This window comes from Carettochelys insculpta, chromosome 23, assembly GCF_033958435.1.
Source record: "Carettochelys insculpta isolate YL-2023 chromosome 23, ASM3395843v1, whole genome shotgun sequence".
Lineage (NCBI taxonomy): Eukaryota > Metazoa > Chordata > Testudines > Carettochelyidae > Carettochelys > Carettochelys insculpta.
The window spans coordinates 6,426,114-6,445,653 of record NC_134159.1 but is presented as its reverse complement, the minus strand read 5'-3'; the positions used below and the strand labels follow the sequence as shown (position 1 = coordinate 6,445,653).

At 51.1% G+C, this 19,540-nt stretch overlaps 1 protein-coding gene across 5 annotated transcripts in view; it reads right to left on the bottom strand.

Annotated features, from left to right (window-relative positions):
- Window positions 1-19,540, bottom strand: part of RCC2 (regulator of chromosome condensation 2) — a 38,250-nt gene that overhangs the window by 6,957 nt on the left and 11,753 nt on the right. For 4 of the 5 annotated variants that reach the window (XM_074975527.1, XM_075018206.1, XM_074975526.1 and 1 more), the window contains exons 4-11: window positions 12,540-12,683; window positions 10,626-10,757; window positions 8,109-8,197; window positions 6,713-6,827; window positions 5,511-5,677; window positions 3,024-3,204; window positions 2,603-2,708; window positions 412-484 (exon numbers count right to left, since the gene is read on the bottom strand). In XM_074975527.1, the coding sequence (XP_074831628.1) occupies window positions 412-484; window positions 2,603-2,708; window positions 3,024-3,204; window positions 5,511-5,677; window positions 6,713-6,827; window positions 8,109-8,197; window positions 10,626-10,757; window positions 12,540-12,683 (1,007 nt within the window). The remainder of the gene's footprint in view (window positions 1-411; window positions 485-2,602; window positions 2,709-3,023; window positions 3,205-5,510; window positions 5,678-6,712; window positions 6,828-8,108; window positions 8,198-10,625; window positions 10,758-12,539; window positions 12,684-19,540) is intronic. The other variant, XM_074975528.1, reaches the window with a different exon arrangement.

Here is a 19,540-nt window from a genome sequence, read left to right as displayed (position 1 = left end):
ACTTCCCCTCCCTCTGCCTTCCCTCCCATACAAGCTCTCGATTTCAAGAAAAATTCATGAAGAAAGATCGTGGTAATTTTCTCTGGGAGAAAGCTCTGTGCAGTTGTGCATGTAGGTGTGAGGAAGAAACACGGGTATCTCTGCAGCACCAAATTACAGCTTATTATTGCTTCTTCCAAGCTAACCTTTTAGCATGTGCTACTGGATATTTTTCTCTTAATAGCTAAAGGAAGCAGGACAAAGACCTTTTAAAATCAAAGCCCTCCCTCCCCCCAGTAATTTAGCAAACATAGGGTTACACCAAGTCCACTTGCAGCTTTTTCTCCATTCTCTTTGCTTGAAATCTTATCTGCTCTGGTCCTGGACCAGCCTGGTGGGGGCGTCTGAGCAAGTCCACAGCTGCCTGCTTACCAGTTCACCGAAGGTCGGAGATGGGCCCCAGCTGATTGTGCTCTCATCTGCAGCCACTATAATACTGCTCTTCCTGAAACAGGTACACAGGCTGTTACTGCGACATCTGCCTTCCTGCCCTCCCCAGCAGCCCTGTCAGCTACCGTTCCATTCCCCTGGCCAACTGGCTGCTTGGCATCAGAAGAGAATTTCCCTGGTCCAGCTGCTTGACCTTGGCCTTGACCCTGCTGTGGCTGCTCCGGAACAGCTGTTACAAAGCACAGTGAGATGTGCTGCCTCGGTGCTGCCACAGGAACAAGCGACTTGAACCATGCAGCCTCCTCGGGGCTGTGCCTCAGACATAGGGGCCGATTGCACGGTGCTGGCCACAACTCATCAGTGGAGGCAGCTGTGACATTCAGGCTGAAACATATGTCAGAGAGCTGGAAGGGTCCAGACCCCTGCACTCACAGAAGGTCCTATCACCATCCCTGACAGATTTTTGTTTAATCTAACCTGCCTCAGACCCTTGAAAGGCTACCCCACAAGGACTGAACTCACAAACCTGGGTTTACAGGGCCAATGTGCTAACCACTGAGCTATCCCTCCCCACTTACAGTCCCCTGGGCCGCTTCCCTACTTCCACCTGGCTGGGCTAAGAGAAACCCGGTACTCTGCAGGTGAGTTCCTGACCCACCTTCCCTGAGGCAGGCTCTACTCAAGGGCATGGGACTCTGGGATAGAGAGATGGGTTTGTCAGAGCTGACACCAGCCCGAATTGGTGGCCACCTTCTGAAGCCACCAACGCTTGGTTGAGAGAGACCAGTAACATACTGAAGATGAAAACCTTAAACAGAAAATCAAAGGGAGGTTGAACACCCACTTCTCAGAAGTTGCTTACTTGTTAGCAACAGAAGAACCTGCAGGGCAATGTCTGGGTTGAGAGAGTGGGGAAAGAAGTCATAGTGTAAAGATGTACTGTTCAAGCTTGTGGGGCCCTTGGAGGTCACTGGATAGGTGCCTTCATTGCAGCATAACAAAACCAGTGAGTGCACATTTACAGAGGAACTTTTCAAACTGAGCCAGATGTTCCCCACTCTGAAGAGCTTGCAATTTAGAGACAAAACACCACAATAGGTGCAGCGTGAGACAACAGGCCAGATGAGGGAGAGGGAGAAAAAGAGAGGACACCACGGAGGAAGGATACCTGGAGAAATAGGGTTTTAAAGAGGTGCGGAGGGGACAGAATCAGTTCTGTCTCATGGACCTTTAGCCAAATGCTCAAGCTGCTCACAAAACTCCCATCCATCACTACAAGCAGAAGCCTCATCAGAGCAGCCCAGAAACACTGATCTAGCTGACACCCCCACCCCGCACACATACACACAGCTGCAGACAGCACTGGAGCATGCATCAGATTTTAGAAGCACTGATCAAATCAAGCAATTGGTACATAGGGTTTGAAGGGTTATAGGCAGAGCTGTTACAGCCTTGTCAGTCGCAGGACATTAGAGACACTGGGTATGGGAGGGTCGTATTTTATAGGACCAATTTCCGTTAGGGAGAGAGAGAGAGAAACGCAGAGGCACATCTGTTTCACCAACAGATGTGTGCCCAGTAACAGACACTGAGGGAAGCCAGGGGAGTAAGGTGATGCTTTGACTATTTTTCCCCCGGGCCCAGCTGACTGCAGAAATCACACAACCCCCAGGGACCCACCCTCCAAACCCCGCAGCAGGAAGCGGGAGGTCGGACATCCCACGGTGGATTCTGTGCTCCGCTTCGTGACTCTAAGCGACATCAGCTCCCTCGCAGAACAGGATGAGGCAACCACCCCTTCTAGGAGGAGAGATCTGCACCCTGACATTCATTTATCCTGGGCCCCTTCTCTCCGCCCTGGCCGTAACCAGGCCTCAGACCGCCCTTCCTCTCTAGCGCTAGAAACGCACCCACCCTCGGCAGCCAGCAGCTTTTCCTCTGCCACAGGGTCAAAAAGCAAACCAACCAACCAAAGCTGGACCCCAGGCTGGGGGCAGATCTCAACGTATGCAAATATAACTAGCCAGGAGGAGCCGTTTCACAGGGCCAAATTCCCTGCTCCTACCTTCAGCCTTTCTTCACTAACCATACTAGTCCTTCAGGATGTCCTTCAGGCAAGCTGCAGAAAACAGTTACCTCATCCCCAGCTCTGGGCACAGGAGCCCTCACTTACCCACAGGCCAAGCTGCGGATTTTCCAGCCACAGAGGTCCTGCACAGCTTTAGGGTACATGGTTGACTCACGGGAGGTGTTTGTGGCTCCCCAGAAGAACAGGCCCCCTGCAGACAACAACAAACAACACCAGTGCCAGGCTCAGAGATCCCCGCTCCCAAACAGCAAAATCCATTTGAAATGGACGGGCGCACACACACCGCGACAGGTGGAGAGCCGTCTAAAAACGAGCAGCTTGGCTACGCAGAGACAAATGTAACACATGCAGGCTGGTAACTCCTCACTTTACTTTCAAGATACTGGGAAGACTCGTAAGTGAGACAAATGCTGTTTGCTGGAGCGTGGCTCCCACAAGAGCGCCTTTGTGCAGAACGATGGCTTTGTGCCAAGACCCAGCTGCAAAGAAAAGCCAGGGCACTGACCTGTTTCACTGACAGCAAAAGAGCAGGTGTAGCCGGCGTAGATCTGAGCTGCCCCACGGCCTGGGAAGTCAAAGAGCTTGACTAGCCGTGGCACCATCTCATCCTTCTGCTCAGCATGACCCAGCCGGCCGTAGCCACCAAAGCCCCAGGAGAAAACACGCTTCTGAGAGTCTAAAACAAGCTGCAGAGGGACAGATGGGGACATGGACTTCGGTTTAGACACAGGAAGAAGTCTCCCATCACGCAGCTATCGGCGGAATTGATTACTGGTTCTGCTCTACGGATCTTGGCAGAATACCAAACACAGCTACATCAGAGGCATAAAAACAACCTATGGCGAATTCTACCTGGCAGGAGCTGACACTATTGAGCTGATGCATTTCATACAAGGCCATCACACTATTTTCTCTGCCAACTCCTTCCTTCTTATCTTAATGGCTAAGTCACATGTCTTCCCACTCCTATCCTGGAGAGATAAAGTCAGGAGCAAAAAGGCCTAGGTGTCTAGACAGCTGGGCAATTCAGTCCATTTCATACCCCAATATTGATTAAACTGGAGAAAGAGCAAACAATAAGAGGACATCCCCCCACCACCTCAGGATTCCCTTTTAGAGCTTTTGTGCTGCTTTATACAGAGCTACTCAACAGTGGGCAATACAACAGCAGGACTCTGCCTGGCGCAGATACACAAGAATTACAATTCAGCTGCCACCCAAGATGTGGCCTCCAGCATTAGAGGAGTTAAGTTATGTGGTGGCTTCAGGTGGCTGAAACATCTCAGGAACAGAACCTGGGAAAAGCATCCTGTGGGTACACAAGTCGCCTGTCCCCCCATTATTTGCCTGTGCAGTACTGGAGTGGATTTTCAGGTTTGGGGGTGTTTACTGTTCATCTATTCAAACTCATGCAATGGGATTAGGACACCGCCCACATGCATAACAGGATTGCACTAAAACTGGACCCAAAACCCAGGCAGGACCAGGCCAAACAAACAGATTGTGCAAACGGCAATCTCTAGTACAGACTGCTGACATTTCCCCGCCTCCCACTGCGTGCATGGCCTGTCCCGAGTCAAGGCGTCAGACTCCCTAGATGTGCACTGAGACTAAGTTACAACCCAAGCCTTGCCAACAGCCACGGGAGAACAGCCTGATGGCTGAGATGAACACTCTTTTAGGTACGGCTACACTTGGGGCTGGGGTGTGATTCCCAGCTTGAAGCAACTCATGTGCTGGTGACACACACGCCTCTATTATTAGCGAACTAGTGCAACTGTAGCAGTGCAAGCAGAAGAATGGGCTAGCAGCCCTGAGTCTGAGCCAGCCTGAGACCACAAGCACCTTCTCGGGGACTCCAGGCCTTCCGCTTTGCACGCAGCTGCAGCGATACTCATTTTTAAGGCACTGGTTCAAACACAACTTGTGCAAGTGCTTCTCCACACATTGGAAATCCTGGTTCTCGCCCTTCCCACTGCAGTCCAAGTGTAGGCATAGCTGTGGTGACAGTGACGCAAAGCTCCAAAGGCCTCCATGGCTCAGAGCAGGGGTGAGCAGGACCCCTTGGGGGGCATGAAATTTCCTAGGTGGGGCACAGCATGATCAGCTGCTGGGTCTCAGGCTCATGCATGTCATTTAAAATGCTGAAATACGTTACTGGTTTTACGCCTGTGTACGCACATTTATGGACCAATTAATAACGTTTTTACATTCTACACACTTATTTTCTTACATGTATCAGAAGGGATTTTGTTTAATGTGAACATAACCAAAATTTCCATCAGTTTGAATTGCATTAAACAGACTGCGTGGGGGTGGGGGGGGGGCGATGCCTGATAACTGCAAGGATGAAAAGTGGGGCCCAAAATAAAAAGCTTGCTTGCCCCGGCCTCAGAGGATAAACTTGAAAGAATGTTTTCAACTAGGTCTCCTGGAAAAGAGATGGGACTAACCAAGATCCCAAAAGTAAATCCCCTTGAACTTGGAAAATTCTTGGCCCTGGACCAGAACTTTTCAGGGCAGCTCAGTCACTATTACTTAGAATCCAGGAAAGATGGAAAAACTGCCCCAAAAAGTTACTTGAGTAAAAGCTCAGCTGCTTTGGAGAAAATATAATTAAGTACTTCTGGGTACTTAAGTCCAATTAAGATGAGAAACAGCTGTACTTTCACTCAAGCAGTCTTCCAGAAGGACACCGAGTTTTACTTAATCACCTCCCCTCCTCCTAGCAGCAGTAGTACTTCTTCCACCTCTGGAATCCAGCAGAGATTAAAGTAATTTTTGAAGAGATTCCATGACTGCCTGTCACCTGTGGTGACTGCACTGCATGCAGCACGCACAGCAAATCGAGGGGGAAACCTCATCAATTTCCGCCAGACCTCTGCAGAGCCCTGATGACTGCCTCCGATGCAGGCTAGCTCGGCGATTCATTTCTTTCAGGAGCACAAAGGCGCGCAGGACTTCCGACTGCCAGGGAACAGCTCAGCCTTACCGTGTGGTTAGCACCACAGGCCACATCTCGCACCACCACGTTAGGGACAGGAAGGATCTGGCCGTCTTTTGTCTTTTCGATGAAGATGGCCACACGACGGGGCACCAGTTCGCAGTCGTACTCTATCCTCTGAGCGCGGGCGATGAACTTCCCATCTGAATTGTGTCCTGGGGCAGGGCAAGCAAAGGTTAGGGAACGCTGCATGGCCAGTTACCCTGGCCCACCCTACCCAGGGACTCTGCATGTGCCCTTGGACAGACATCCCACGTGACACGTCCAAACAGCTGAGCCCATCAGACTGTCAGGGTAAGGGTTTCTTTGCTAGCTGTAAGAGCTACCTGCAGCCATTGCTACGTGCACTGATAGCTTGGGATCTAGCCAAGCCTGAACGTTTACGTTGGAACTGTACAGCCCAGAAGCAAAGTTCCCTCTTATTTTTCTGTCCATGTGCAGAATAATTTTTTATGCGCACCACCAAGAGGAAAAAAGACAACCCAGCCATGGGTGCTCTGCTAACCAGCTGGGCGGCAATGGAGTCTCTCCTGAGTAGCCAAACAAACATGCAGCTTACAGGGAGCACTGCCTGGCCGCCTAAGGTCAGCTCACCTGAGCCAACCATGGGCCTTTTCTTGCAGCACAGACACATCCTTACAGCGCCTGCCGCAGAGAAGCGTACAGCCTCCCTGCTCCACAGAGCACAACTATCCGGTGTTAACCAGAGACAGTGCTACTCATGCACAATGTAACACACTGCCTGCATGCACAGTGGTGTACTGTCAGTGCTGCAGAGGCGAAAGGCGGCACAGTCTACATTCAAACTGATGGGCCTTGTGGATACGCCACGGACAGGAGCTTGTGTTTTATTGTAGCACCACTGCCCTGCATTTCTCTCCCCATTCCACACAGAAGGTTTCAAAAGTGCTTGAGTACTCGCAAGTTAAGCTTCACCACTGCCAAGCGAGGCAGCAAGGAAGCGCTTGTACACCTGGGGAAACTGAGGCACAAAGGCAAAGCATGTTGCCCAATGTCACACGAAACAGAAAGATGAGGAGCCAGATCCTAGGCTTTAAACCAGCACACCAGTTTGTTTCTCTCTCTCTCTCTCTCACACACACACACACACACACACACAAAATTGGTGGCTGGATTTTAAGTTGGCTGCCACTCAAACTAGACAGTCCTTTAAATATAAACCTTCTTACCCAGCTGTCCATATTCAGGGCACCCAAAGGAATAGAGGTTTCCTTTGCAGTCCATTATCATGCTGAATTCAGCCCCACAGGCCATTTTGGTAATTGGCTGGCCATTGTACATGATCTACAAAGAAAAGGGACAACAGCAGGATTTGAAAACAGAGGAGAAAGTGACTCATGTGCCCCTTCCAGACTGCCTGGCTCACAGAGCAAATAGAGGGCTAGTCTTTTGAAGGGCACGCTGCACTTTGCAGACTCCCATGCAAATACCAGGCCTGACTTACTTTGGTACATCAGGTATTTGCATGGGCTGTTAAGCGATACGTTTGCATACACCTGGTGTTTGGTGTGCACCAATTTACATGCAAAACAGTACAAACCCAACCAAAGAAATCCGGCCTGCTGTTTGAATAACTGGCCTGATGCTGGGGAAGAGGTAAATGGAATCGGGGAACCACCCGTTCAGTAAGTCACCCACACGAAGGAAAGAAGGAGCAAATAAGGATGGAGGATGGGTCCACATGGGAGCTGGGGGTGGGAAATGTTAGCTCTGGGCTTTAGAGAAACCTCCCACGCTGGCTCTGGTCAAGCCAGCATGTTAAACCAGAAGCGCAGCCAGCTGGTGTTGTCCAGCTGCCTGAGTACAACCCAGGCATGATGGCTAGCCTCTCCTCTTGCTTATGCCAAAGCAGCTACGCGTCTATTCTAGGTCTATCAGAGCCAGCACGAGTTCCATCGACTTGAGCTGGAAATTACACCCCCAGCCCCCCGTGCAGACGTGCCGTGAGAGCTTCTCAAGGCTGCTCCTTGGGGAAACCTCCACTCTGCCTGCAGCTGGACCTTTGCCACGCCTGCTTCATGAACCTGGATATCTCACTCCTCCTGCTCTGGTGCTGGCAGCCTGGCCCACCCAAGATGGGCTCTCAGACAGCGATTATTAGTGGTTGTATAATGTATGTTCCAGACTACACATGTAACTAATCTACAGCATGGCTTTAAAAGGGTTTGGACCATCCCAGCTGGCCAGTAAACCACATTATCTGCCATCAGACTGGTAGTGGCTTTGTACGGAGTCGGGCAACGCTGTATAAATCTTCACTTTGGATTAGGCTTTTCCACCAGCCCATCAAACAGCATCAGATCACGTCCTCCATCTTTTATATCTTCCAATGGAATGAAGAAAAAAAAACGGAGGAAAATATAAAGCAGAATTTTTGTTCTGGGCAACAATTCCGTGTCCCCAGCCCACGTCTCCCATCCCCATCTCCAGCATCCCTCTTCTACTGGCAACTATTCCAAGCAACTTGGTGTAAGGGATCGACGTGGCCCCACAATGGGCACTCGCAGAATGTGAGCCATTAAGGGATGAACACAGAGGAAACCCGAAGGAGACCACTTGAAATACCTGAGCGGGGCTTGGAACTGCATCCGTCTGATTGCCAAGGCCGAGCTGTCCCATCTTGTTCTCTCCAAACGCAAACACGGAGCCGGTCTCTGGAAGAAGGGGGGAAACACACATGCAGGAAGGAGGTGGTGACGGGAGACGTTTAAACCTCCATGCAAAGGCACAGTTGTTAGAAAACCGTCACCCATAGAACGCAAATGGTCACTCCAATGCATCAGGCTAAATTGGAACAGTGTCCACATCATAACTTAAGCCCCTGGTCATCAACCAGCCCAGCAACTGGTTGATCCCAGGGAGTCTCCTAGTTGCCCGTGATCAGCACTTGGTGGGTCCCTACCTAGAGTGCAACCCTGTGTGTGGTGTGGTAGAGGGGGCAGGAGTCTTGGTGTGGCCGCTCCTGTCTGCAACCACCATGATCCACAGCTCGCATTGGCTGGCAACAGGAAACTGTGGCCAATGGGAGCTGACAGGGTGGGGCTGGCAGCACATGCAGCTACTTGCCTCCTGCCCATGGGGCCACACGGGCTTGTTGGCCCCTTCTGGGAGTGGCATGTAGAGTCCTGCACAGATACAAATGTCCACCTGCAGACAGACACTGGTATCCAATGACCTGCAGGGCTCTGCTCCCAAGAAACTCTGCAGCCAAAGGAGAAGAACCCAGAGGCCCACACCAGCAGCTCTTCTGGCTGAGCAGCTACATGGCCCCCAGCCCCACCACCAGTCGCGCCTCCTGTTCAGGGTCGTATGGTGCCAGTGGCGGCAGGCTAAGAGTGGAACAGCTGGAAGAAGCTGACGGTGCAGGGTGCTGGCTCCTGGGAGAGGCAGCACTGCCTTTCCTCTCCTCTGGCCAGGAGCAGAGTGCTGCGGACCCCTACATCTATCCATGGGTAGAGATCTGGATCAGTGACAGGCTGTAGCATGGGACCAGGGCCAGGAGCCTGCCTCAGGCTCGCTTTACTGATTATCTGGAGACAAGTGCTCCCAGAGCCAGCACCCCAACCCCCTCCCCCAGAACCAGCGCCCCATTCCACACCCCAACCCCCTCCCTCCCCCGGGGCCAGAGCCCCATTCCACACCCCTGAGCTCCCCCCGGAACCAGCACTCCCTTCCACACCCTGAGCCCCCTCCCCTAGAGCCAGGGCCCCCTTTCACACCCCCAACCCCATCCCCCAGAGCCAGCGCCCGATTCTACTCTGACCCCCTCCCTCCCTTAGAGCCAGCATCCTAGACCCCTCCTGCACTCTGAACCCCCTGGCCCAACACTGACCCCCCCAACCCCCAAGCCAGCACAGATACACTCTCATGCACCCCAAAGTCTGCCCCAGCCCTTAACCCGTGTCACATCCAGAAGCTCATACCCCCTCATGCACCCAAATCCCCCTCCACAGCCCAGTAGGCAGGGAGGGTGGGGGAAAGCCAGGCACAGAGATGGCAGGGTGGGGCAGACCCTGGGTTGCCCTTCAATTCCAGAAGTGATCTTGGCACAAAAATGTTGCGGTCCATGGACTTAAGCATTAGAGATGCCTACGCAAGGGCACTGCAAGTGAAGTCACTCAACGTGTGATTTTTAGGGTGGATTAGCTACATCGTATTAAACCCGTGTGGACGCACTTACTCAGAATTAACACAGCCCATTGACTTAGCTGCATCTATACTGGGGCTACAGCTGGCTTAGCAACATCCCACAGCGCAGAGCAACGCAGGGCACTGCTAAGCAGACAGACCTTAACAGCGAAGGACTGTAGTACGACACGACATGAGCAGTAAAGTGGCACCATCGCTGCTCTGGAGATTGCCATCTCCAGGAGGCACTGCGCACAGGCGGCCAGGTCTTATGTTCTCAAGACGACGGCAGAAGGCTTGTCTACTTTGCGCTGTGGTGTAGAAGGTAGAGCCCTATGTGCTCCAGGCAGACACTGCTCGTACGCACTAATGTTGTCCCACTCGTAACAGGATCACACCAAGGTGCCCAAGGTACCTTTCAGTCTGTGCCAGCAGGGTCTGCAAAGGGCATTTAAGGACCACCCTCCCCCCCCCAGTAATCCAGACTGCAGCGGCACAGAGACAGGCCTTTCCCTTTACGTCCAGTGCTGGTTGTTTACAAAGTGGTGTAAGACTGAAATAGTTTTCAATAGCCTCCATATCCTTAGGGTCCACAAGGCCCTGAGACGCAGCTCTTGGCCTTGGCCTCCCTTTGGGGGAGCACTCCTTCGCAAGGCCAGGCATTCGCCGCCCCAGCATGGAGCGCGCTGCTTGCAAGACCCTGTTTGCCTCTGCCTGGAAAGACCAGGAATGAAATCCCAGCTCGCTGAAAGAAAACTCATTAACTTCAACGGGGGCGGGATGATATGGTGAGACTCCATCCTTGGGACAGGTTTCTCTCATTTCAAGGTGCCCTGTGCATTTCCTGAGGGTATTTGATGCACCAGTTCCCAGGATGGCAAAGGACTCCGCAGCGTCCTGTTGGGAGACCGATAGCCCAGCTCTTACTTCCTCCTTCCCAACATCCTCCCGTACCTGTCAGAGCCAGCGTGTGGTTTCGGCCGCAAGCTGCTGAGGCAATCACCTCGCTGCTGAGGACTTCAATGAGTTTTGGAGCTTCCACGCGCTTGGTATCCCCGTGCCCCAGCTGCCCTTTCTCATTTCGACCTAGAGAGAAGTGGGCACACAAGCACCACACGTGACCTTTACTTTTCAAGTGGAGGAACATATTACAGGGATTTGATAGATTCCTCAAGCTGTGAGCAGCCTCACACTAGGCAAAACCACCCTTTGAATTTGAATGACTCCATCCTTGCCAAGCAGAAACTGCCTAGTTCCTAGCACAGGGACAGCACCAGGTCTTCAAGGCTACGTCTACACTACCCCAGCAGATTGGCCCTCTTTGGGCTGCTCACCCAGGGCTCGATTTCCTGCCTGTATTATGGACGTGCAAAATCGACCTCTCACGGGTTCCAGTTGACCCTTCTGTACTCTTCGCAAGACGCAAGGGAAGTCAATGGGAGAAACCCTCACGTCGGCCTTCCCCAGTACAGCCAGCCAAGTTAGTTGAGCGCAGATACATAGCTAGGATTGCGTCTCTGTGGCCGACTTACTTTGCCTGGCGCAGACATAGCCCAAGAGGCACGACCATGCTGCTCCCTTTCCTTATGGCTACAGGAAGGGCAGCCCCGAAGCACCGTTTCAGCGGGAGCATGGAAGCCATGCTCTGGAAGAGGTAAAGAGCCACCATTCTAGCGCGCACAGTGCATCTGAACTACTCCCTGGGGAACGCCACAAGGTACAGGAAAGGGGAAGGGACCCACTAGCTGTCAAAGCTCTAGCCCACCCCACTAAGCTGTTTCAAGGGCAAGTCTCCGGGCACAGCGGGCAAGCATGCTGGAACACAGGAGAAGGGGCTCCTCGCTTGGCACATGACCACTGCACTGAGGGAACACGCAGAGGAACGTCCCAGGTCCCTGTGAAGCTAGGGCTGAAGCCAGACCGTTTCGGGAACTACTTCTGAATGAGCCATGCGTTCAGCACTTTGGGTATGGACAGCTGATAACCTCAGGTGGCTGCTGTAACTCAGAGCCATGGAGAGACCACTGCCCTCTCATGCTAGCAGGGTCTTTATGCTGGGGCCACAGAAGTGAGAAGCCAAATAACCCTAAACCAGACATCCCTCCCACCCCCAGCTCAATGATGTGGTCCCCAACTGTTTGAGGGCCAAGGCTATGGGGTCTGGGCAGGAGAGAACGTGCAGGAGCAGGCTGGGAACTGGGAGGTCTGGGTGGAAGGGAGGGCGCAGGAGAGGGCTGGGATGGGTGATCTGGGCCAGAGTGAGGTGTAGGAGGGGGTGGGGGTGCAGAGGCAGGCTAGGGGTGTGGGTTTAAGTGAGAGGAAGGGGATAGGAGGGTTTGGGATGTGGGGTCTGGAAGGGTGGAGGTGTGGGGTCTAAGAGGGAGAGTGCAGGAAGGGGATAGGAGTGGGGGTCTGGATGGCACAGGGCACATGGTCAAGGCAATGGATGGCCCTTACTTTTGCAGCACCCCTGGATGCACATGGGTCTGTGCCCCCTCTCCCCTGCTTCCAGACACCACCCTCCACTGCTGACTTCAGCATCAGGAAGCCTCCAGGCATGCTGCCAAGACCACTACTGCTTCCCCCCAGCTGGGGGATCAGCAGCGACCGCAGCAGAGCCGCTTCCTGCTTCCCTGTCCCACGGCAGAGCCCATGGCCTGGATCTGGCCCGCGGCTTGCCTGAGCTGGCCTGCGGGGATCAGGGCTTTGCACCCACCACCCTGCTGTGGGACGGATACCACCGAGGGGAGCCCTCAGCTTCAGGGTCTAGGTTAGAACAAGCCATGGCCTGGATCTGGATCGCAGGCTGGGGTTTCCGCACCCTGATCTGAGGGCTACACAAACGCCCTGCTGATGCCTAGTACTCACCCCAGCTCCAGAGCTTCCCCTCTGTGGTGATGAGCAGACTATGGGCTGCACATGGTCCCGAAATCACAGTCCGTACCTGAATCCCTGAGAGACACCCATACCTGTGAGGGCCCCACAAGTTCTGGCCCAGATTACGGTAAGCCACTGTAGGGAGAGCAGAAAACAGACAAAAGGCTTACAGACAACAACAACAAGGTCATCACACTCGCAAAAACCCACTTAACAGGGATTCAAGTTGTGCCCCAGAATTATGCCCTGCAGTTCCTGCAACTCCCCTCTTTCGGCCAGTATGTACCTGCTACTGCAGAAATGGTTTGCAGTTGATCATTGACATCTTAGGGCAGATCTACACTACAGGGGAAGGTAGAATTAGGGTCCAATTTTAGCTCTGTTAATTGTGTAGCTAAAGTCAACGTACACTACAAGCTTTGCTATCCGGCATGCCCGGAGAATGGCAGCTGCCAGTTAATCAAATGCGCCTGTTCCTCAAGCTCTCTCACCCACCCCAAAAAGTGTTTAAGAAATGGAATAACCTTCCTTAGCACAACACCTTTTAACACCGTCGCTGTAACTGACTGCTCCTCCGCTGCCTCAGAGCCATCAAACAACTTACACAAACACTGGAAAATGCTGCTGAATAGCTATTGGAATTTTTCTGGATAACTGAAGGGGAACTTGGATTGCTGGCACATGCCAGTTGGCCAAGTTTCCAGGTATGCAAGTGCCAGTTAACCATGTTAGCCACCACTGCTGGGTGTGTTAAATGGAACTCCGGAAGATTGGCCTGTAGCGTAGCTGTACCCTCACATTCACCTCCATGTTCCATTGTGCTACGGGCTATTCTTGGTTGTCAAGGTGAGAGAGGAAACAGGGAAAGGACTGCAGGAGATGTGACCTCTCAGAGTCATAGTAACACCGCTGATTCCTACTGAGAGGTTAATTAGGCCAAAATCACCCAACAAAACAATCCCAGCACTTACAGCACCATGACAAAGGGAGGGAGCCTCAACACAACAATTGAAGTCACTGTTGCAATTACCTGCATCCTTCTTAGCCAGCTTTGCCCATACCACACAATGAGGCTTTACAATTCTGAAACACTTAAATTACTTCAAGGAGTCACTTAATTCCTCATGCCCTAATTTTCCCCCTGTTTATAATGGGGCTGTAATTCAGCATCTCTGTTCAGTGGCCATAAAGTGATCTACAAACATCAGTGAGTTTCGCTTCACAGGACCATCTGGGTACGTACAGACTATTCCTTCTGTGTCAAATTGGACAAAGGGTTAAATCCTGCACCCACTGACTTCAAGGCTTTCTAGGACTGAATGCCTCAGCCATGAAAGCCCAACTGTAGGCAGTGCATGTCATCGGACTTCAGACAAACACACTCCATGCATACTAAACCCTGTTTGCTCTGTCTGTCTTCCTCCAGCCCTTCTTCCCCAGCAATCGGCTATCACACAACACGAACAGATGTTCACTATAAAGCCAAAAGAAGTCATTTCATGCACTTAAAATTACAATGACAACATTTAAATCCTCCCGCCCAGTCACTGGAGTAGTGTGAGGCTTAATTCGTTAGCTGAAATCACTGTAAGAGTACGAAGCAATGCAGACCTTGTATTTTGTGGCTGGGTTTCTGAGCCACACACTGCAGCCTGCATGTGGAATGCGACTGAGAACGTCACAGGGAAGTATGTTAGAAGTTGGCAGTTTGCAATAATGTCAGTTTCCAATTATGTGATCATAGCAGGATCCCCTGGGAAGCTAATATGAGGGGGAAAAGAAACCAGGATCACTGGCTGCGTCTTAGAGAAACTTTATTAGGGGGCAGGAATAAAACCATCCGAACGTGCAGAAAGAATAGCAAATATGGCAGGCGACCAGCTTGGCTTAACAGAGAACTCTTTGGTGAGTTCAAAACCCTAAAAGGAAGCTTATGAGAAATGTGGACAGATGACGAGGGAAAAATAGAAGCACATTGCCAGAGTATGCAGGGGTGTAATTGGGAAGGCCAAAGTGCAATTGGAGTTACAGCTATCAAGAAATGTGAAGGATTTCTAGAGATGTGTTGGGAACAAAGCCACAGATCAGGGAAAGCGTGGGACCCTGACAGAATGGGAAAGGCAACCTAGTGACAGATGATGAGGAAGAGTCCCAGAATATTGGAAAAAGGCAAAGATAGTGGCCATCTTGAAAAAGGGGAAGGAGGAAGAGGATCCAGGAACCTACAGTCCAGTCAGCCTCACCTCAGTCCCTGGAAAAATCCTGGAACAGGTCTTCAAGGAATCCATTTTGAAACGCTTGTTCGAGAGAAAGGTGATCAGGAAAAGCCAACATGGATTCACCAGTGGCATCTCCTGCCTAACCAATCCGATCACCTTCTGTGGTGAGATAACTGGATCTGGGCATATGGGGAAAGCGGTGGATGTGATACACCTTGACTTTAGCAAAGCTTTTGATATGGTCTCCCATAGTATTCTTAAAAAAGTATGACCTAGATGAATGGCCTATAGAATGGAGAGAAAGCTGGACAGACGAGCAGGCTCAATGAGTAGTGATCAACAGCTTGATCTTTAGTTAGCTGCCAGTATCAAGCAGCGTGCCCCAGGAGTTGGTCCGAGAGCTGTTTTTTTTCCAGCATCTTTAACAACAATCCGGGTGATGGGTTGATCTGCACTCTCAGCAAATTTGTGGGTGACACCACCGTCAGGTGGAGAGGCAGATATGCTAGAGGGTAGGTACAGGCTCCAGAGTGACCTAGACAAATTGGGGAATTGAGCCAAAGGAAATCTGACACAGAGCAACAAGGACAAGTGCAGAGTCCTACACGTAGGCTACAGTTACACGAGACAGTTTACAGCATTGTTATAGGCTGGGAACCGACTGGCTAGGCAGCAGTTGTGCAGGAAAAGCCCTAGGGATTACAGCAGATGAGAGGCTGTTTATAAGTCAACAGTGGGGTCTTGTTGCCAAGAAGGCTTACGGCATATTGAGCTGCATTAGCAGGAGCACTGACAGTAGATTGAGGGGCGTGATTATTCCCTTCTGCTTGACACTGGTGAAGCCACATTTGAAATACTGTGTCCAGTTCCCACTACCCAGGAAGCATGTGAACAAATTGGAGTCCAGTGGAGGAAAATAAAAATGATAAGGGGGCTGTGGCACATGGCTTAGGGGAGGACGCTGAGGGAAATGGGCTTATTTAGACTGCAGAAGAAAATGGCGGGTGTGAAGGGGGTGGGAATTTGAAAGCAGCCTTCAATTATATGAATGGGGGTTCCAAAGGCAATGGAGCCAGGCTAGTCTCAGTGGCAGTAGAACAAGCAGCAATGGTTTAAAATTGCACTGGGGGAGGTCTAGGACGAATATCAGGGAAAACTATTTCATTAGGAGGGTGGCAAATCACTGAAATGAGCCGCCTAAGGAGATGGCGGAATTTCCATCCTTTGAGATTTTCAAGGCCAGGCTTAACAAAGCCACGGCTGGGATGAGTTAGCTGGGGTTTGTCCTGCTCTGAGCATGGGGTGGGACTAGATGACCACCTGAGTTCTCTTCCATCCCTAATCTATATTTAAATCTGCTTGTTTTAGCTACAAATGTTCAATTATGATTATATCTATTCTGACCCTGGACACCTGCACGAAGGACATACAGAAAGAGGCACTTCGGTGCATGTTCTTTGCAGATGATATTCTAAACCATCTCTCTCTTCACGGAGCAGAAGAGGATATTGATGAATACACAGTGCTGGGGAGACACTGGCTTAAAGAAGCAGAGGAAAACCAGAGTATATGATGCAAAATTTCAATAACATGAAAACAGAGGAATGATCCTTGAAATCAGACGGGCAAAATTTCAAGCACTTGGATTCCAGAATGTGGGAAAATGGGGAACAGAGGACAAAATGAGAGCTAGGATAATAAAGCCTGGTGCAAAAGGAGAGGGATAAGTGGTGTCATGTGTTACAGGAAGAAACCACAACATTTTAAGGGGAAGTCTAAAAAACAGTGGTCCCCTCATCCAGTTTTAATGCACAATGCTCACTGTTGTGCAACAGAAGAAACACGAACCAACAAATCTGTTCCACTGAGATGTGGACATTACGACATGCGAGTGGTGCAAACGAGGAAGCCCACCAGAGGAACAAGGGTGGCAGAGACGTGCTGAAAGTAACACCCACAAACAAAATGAAAAACAAACGAGCGACTGCCAGCTCAGAGCGTTCAGTCATTTGCACAGCATTCCTGGGAACTTTGTGGCCAAGACTCCAACACAGCAAGTTAGAAGGAAGAAGATAGGGAGGCCGAGATGGAATGCCATAAAGGAACAGGCTCACACATGGGACATGCCAATGACTAGAGCAGTTTGGAGGGCTGTGGCTCATACAGAGGACTGCATTAGATTAATACAAAGAAGTTGACAGAGTGCCAAGGCATCCCCTTCTTCCCACTTTAATTACTTGAGGAACCATCTGTATTTGAAGGTGCCGTTTGAGGCTGGGATAGTGAAACCAGACATATGCAGCCATGGCCGGCGTGTTACAAACTTGCAAAGGAGAAACAGAGTTGCTGGCACATGCTTATCTCCGATGACAGAAATCAAGCAGAACTGGTCTATTTTCTGCATTTAAGAAGGGTGTCTTCTACCTGCATTAACAACTCTGGAATGCAGTTTAGCTGTGGTTTTTAATTCCCCCCGTTCTGGCTTACACCTAGCTAAATCTGTGTCTACTGAACTGCACTAACTGTCCTGCCTAACTGGGATGGAGAAAGCTTGTTAATTGCAGCACTTGAAATTTACAAAGCCAGCTAGTGCATTTAAGTACACGCCACCTATTAGATTTGGTAAGAGCTGTGTACTTAAATCCCCCAGGTAAACGGTTCTCCACCTTTCTGGTATCCATGTTTGTAGCTTGTTGCCACCCCATAAATAGTCCGGGGGGTGAGGCTGAGGGGAGGTTTTGGTCAGATCTTGTCCCCTAGGAGTGGGTGCTGGCTAGCATTCACCCCATAGCAGTAGCTCCTGCCGTTCTGTACCCTGGGCTGGCTGGACTTGGCTGTCTGCTCCAGGCATTGCAATTCCAGGACTGGAGTGCTGCTCACGTCTGGCCCCACCTCCCTGACTGGGTCAACTCTGTCTGAGTGGAGTTGTGATCTGGATCAAGGGGTCGCAGCCTTCCTGGACTCCCATCTTCTTGGCTCTGGGACCCAGTGTCCAGAGCAGGGAGGTGAGTCCAGCCAGTCCCATGGGATGGGATCCAAAGGAGCTGCCACACAGTCCTGTGAAACGCTTTAGGGGCTCACTTTTGGGTCTCAGCCCCCAAGCTTGTCCTAGCTGACTTTGAACCTCCCACCTGGTCTCTGTATGGAAGCTCTAGGGACGGTCCAGTAGCCAGTAAGATAACAAAGAGCGTATAGCCAAGGCAGCGTGGTCGAGACAGTGAAATGCATGGAAAACTGGGCTCCATTGTTAGCTCTGCCACTGATGTGCTGCCTGGCTTTGAGCAAGTGTTGCTTCTTCTGTCCCTGCCTCTATTTCCCTTCCCATCCTTCATCTCCTCCATTAGGCTGTAGGCGCTTCAAGGCACAGAGGTCATGTAACTCACACCTGTACAGCACCAAGCAAAGTGGGCTGTGATCTTGCCTGGAATGAGTAGATCAGTGTTTTCCAATTTTATATGATCGTGGAAACCTTTAAAACTCTGAAGAACTTTGTGGAAGCCCATTCCCAGGCTCTGCCTCCGTCAGCGCCCCCCAAACCTGCCCATCCCCAGGCTTTACCCACCTCAACCACCAAATCTGCCACCCTACCCCCAAGCTTAACTCCTCTCAGCCCCAAACCTTCTCCTCATCCCCAGGATTACCACCTCAGCCCCAAACCAGCCCTGGAACTAACCCATCTGTGACGCTCGCTGGGGAGCCTAGCCGGGTGGCCATGCCCACAGGAGGGATGTGGCTGCTCAGGTAGTGGGGAGAGTGAGGGTCTCTCTGCTACGCCCTGTCCTGCTGCCCCTGAAATAATGGAACTAAATTCAGCTGGTTTAACAGCCAGATCCCTTCCACTGCCTTGCCAGCCATGCAATCAATTCAATTGAGTTCTGCTATTTCAATGGCGGAAGGGCAGGCAGCCACAGAGCAATTTTCTTGTGGATCCCTTATTTTCACTAGGCAGAACCCCAGGGTTTCGCAGACCGCCATCTGGGAAACACATTTTTACCGCGATATAAACAACAACGGCAGAAAGCCAGGCTGATTTTACTCTGGCCAAAAGTCTGAGTCTACAAGGTAAGAATCATTTGGGACCAGAAATCCATGCTGAGAGAAGTGACCCTGTGGACCGAGTACTGGACTGAGAGATGGACAGAGGGCCCTATTTCTGACTCTGCCATCGGCCTGCTGAGTGGCTTTGAGTAGGTCACATCCCCTCTCAGTGCCTCGGTTTCCCCATTTGTAAAATGGGGATATGATCCTGATCTCCTTGGTATAGGACTCTGAAGTACATGAACAAAACACGCTAGATAAAAGCGAGGATTATTAATGTTATATCAGATTAGCAACAATAGTCATTTTTGAGCCTGCTGGAAGTAGCCTCCTTGCTGATAGGTGCTATCATGTGATATTTGCTTTGCAGATTCCCAAACCCCAAAGACTAGAAGCCCATTTTGGTATCTGTCCAGCTGTCTGAAAGAGCAGTCCTCCTGAATAGCAGCGTTCTCCTACACTGGTAAGCCATTACTGGCATGCTTAACCCCCAGGGCTCTCCATACCACCAGCATCAGGGCTCATCAACAGGGTCTAATTAATTGGGGGGCACTTACATGGCTCCTTGCTACCACAACGCATCCCAATCTTCAATGCATTTATCTTCATCATGAGCCCGGGCAATTATTGCCATTGTACAGATATAGAACTGAGGCCCCAAGAGATTAAGTGACTTGCCTAGGTGTCACAGGAAGTCTGTGGCACAGCAGGACCCAAACCTAGGTCTCTCTAGGC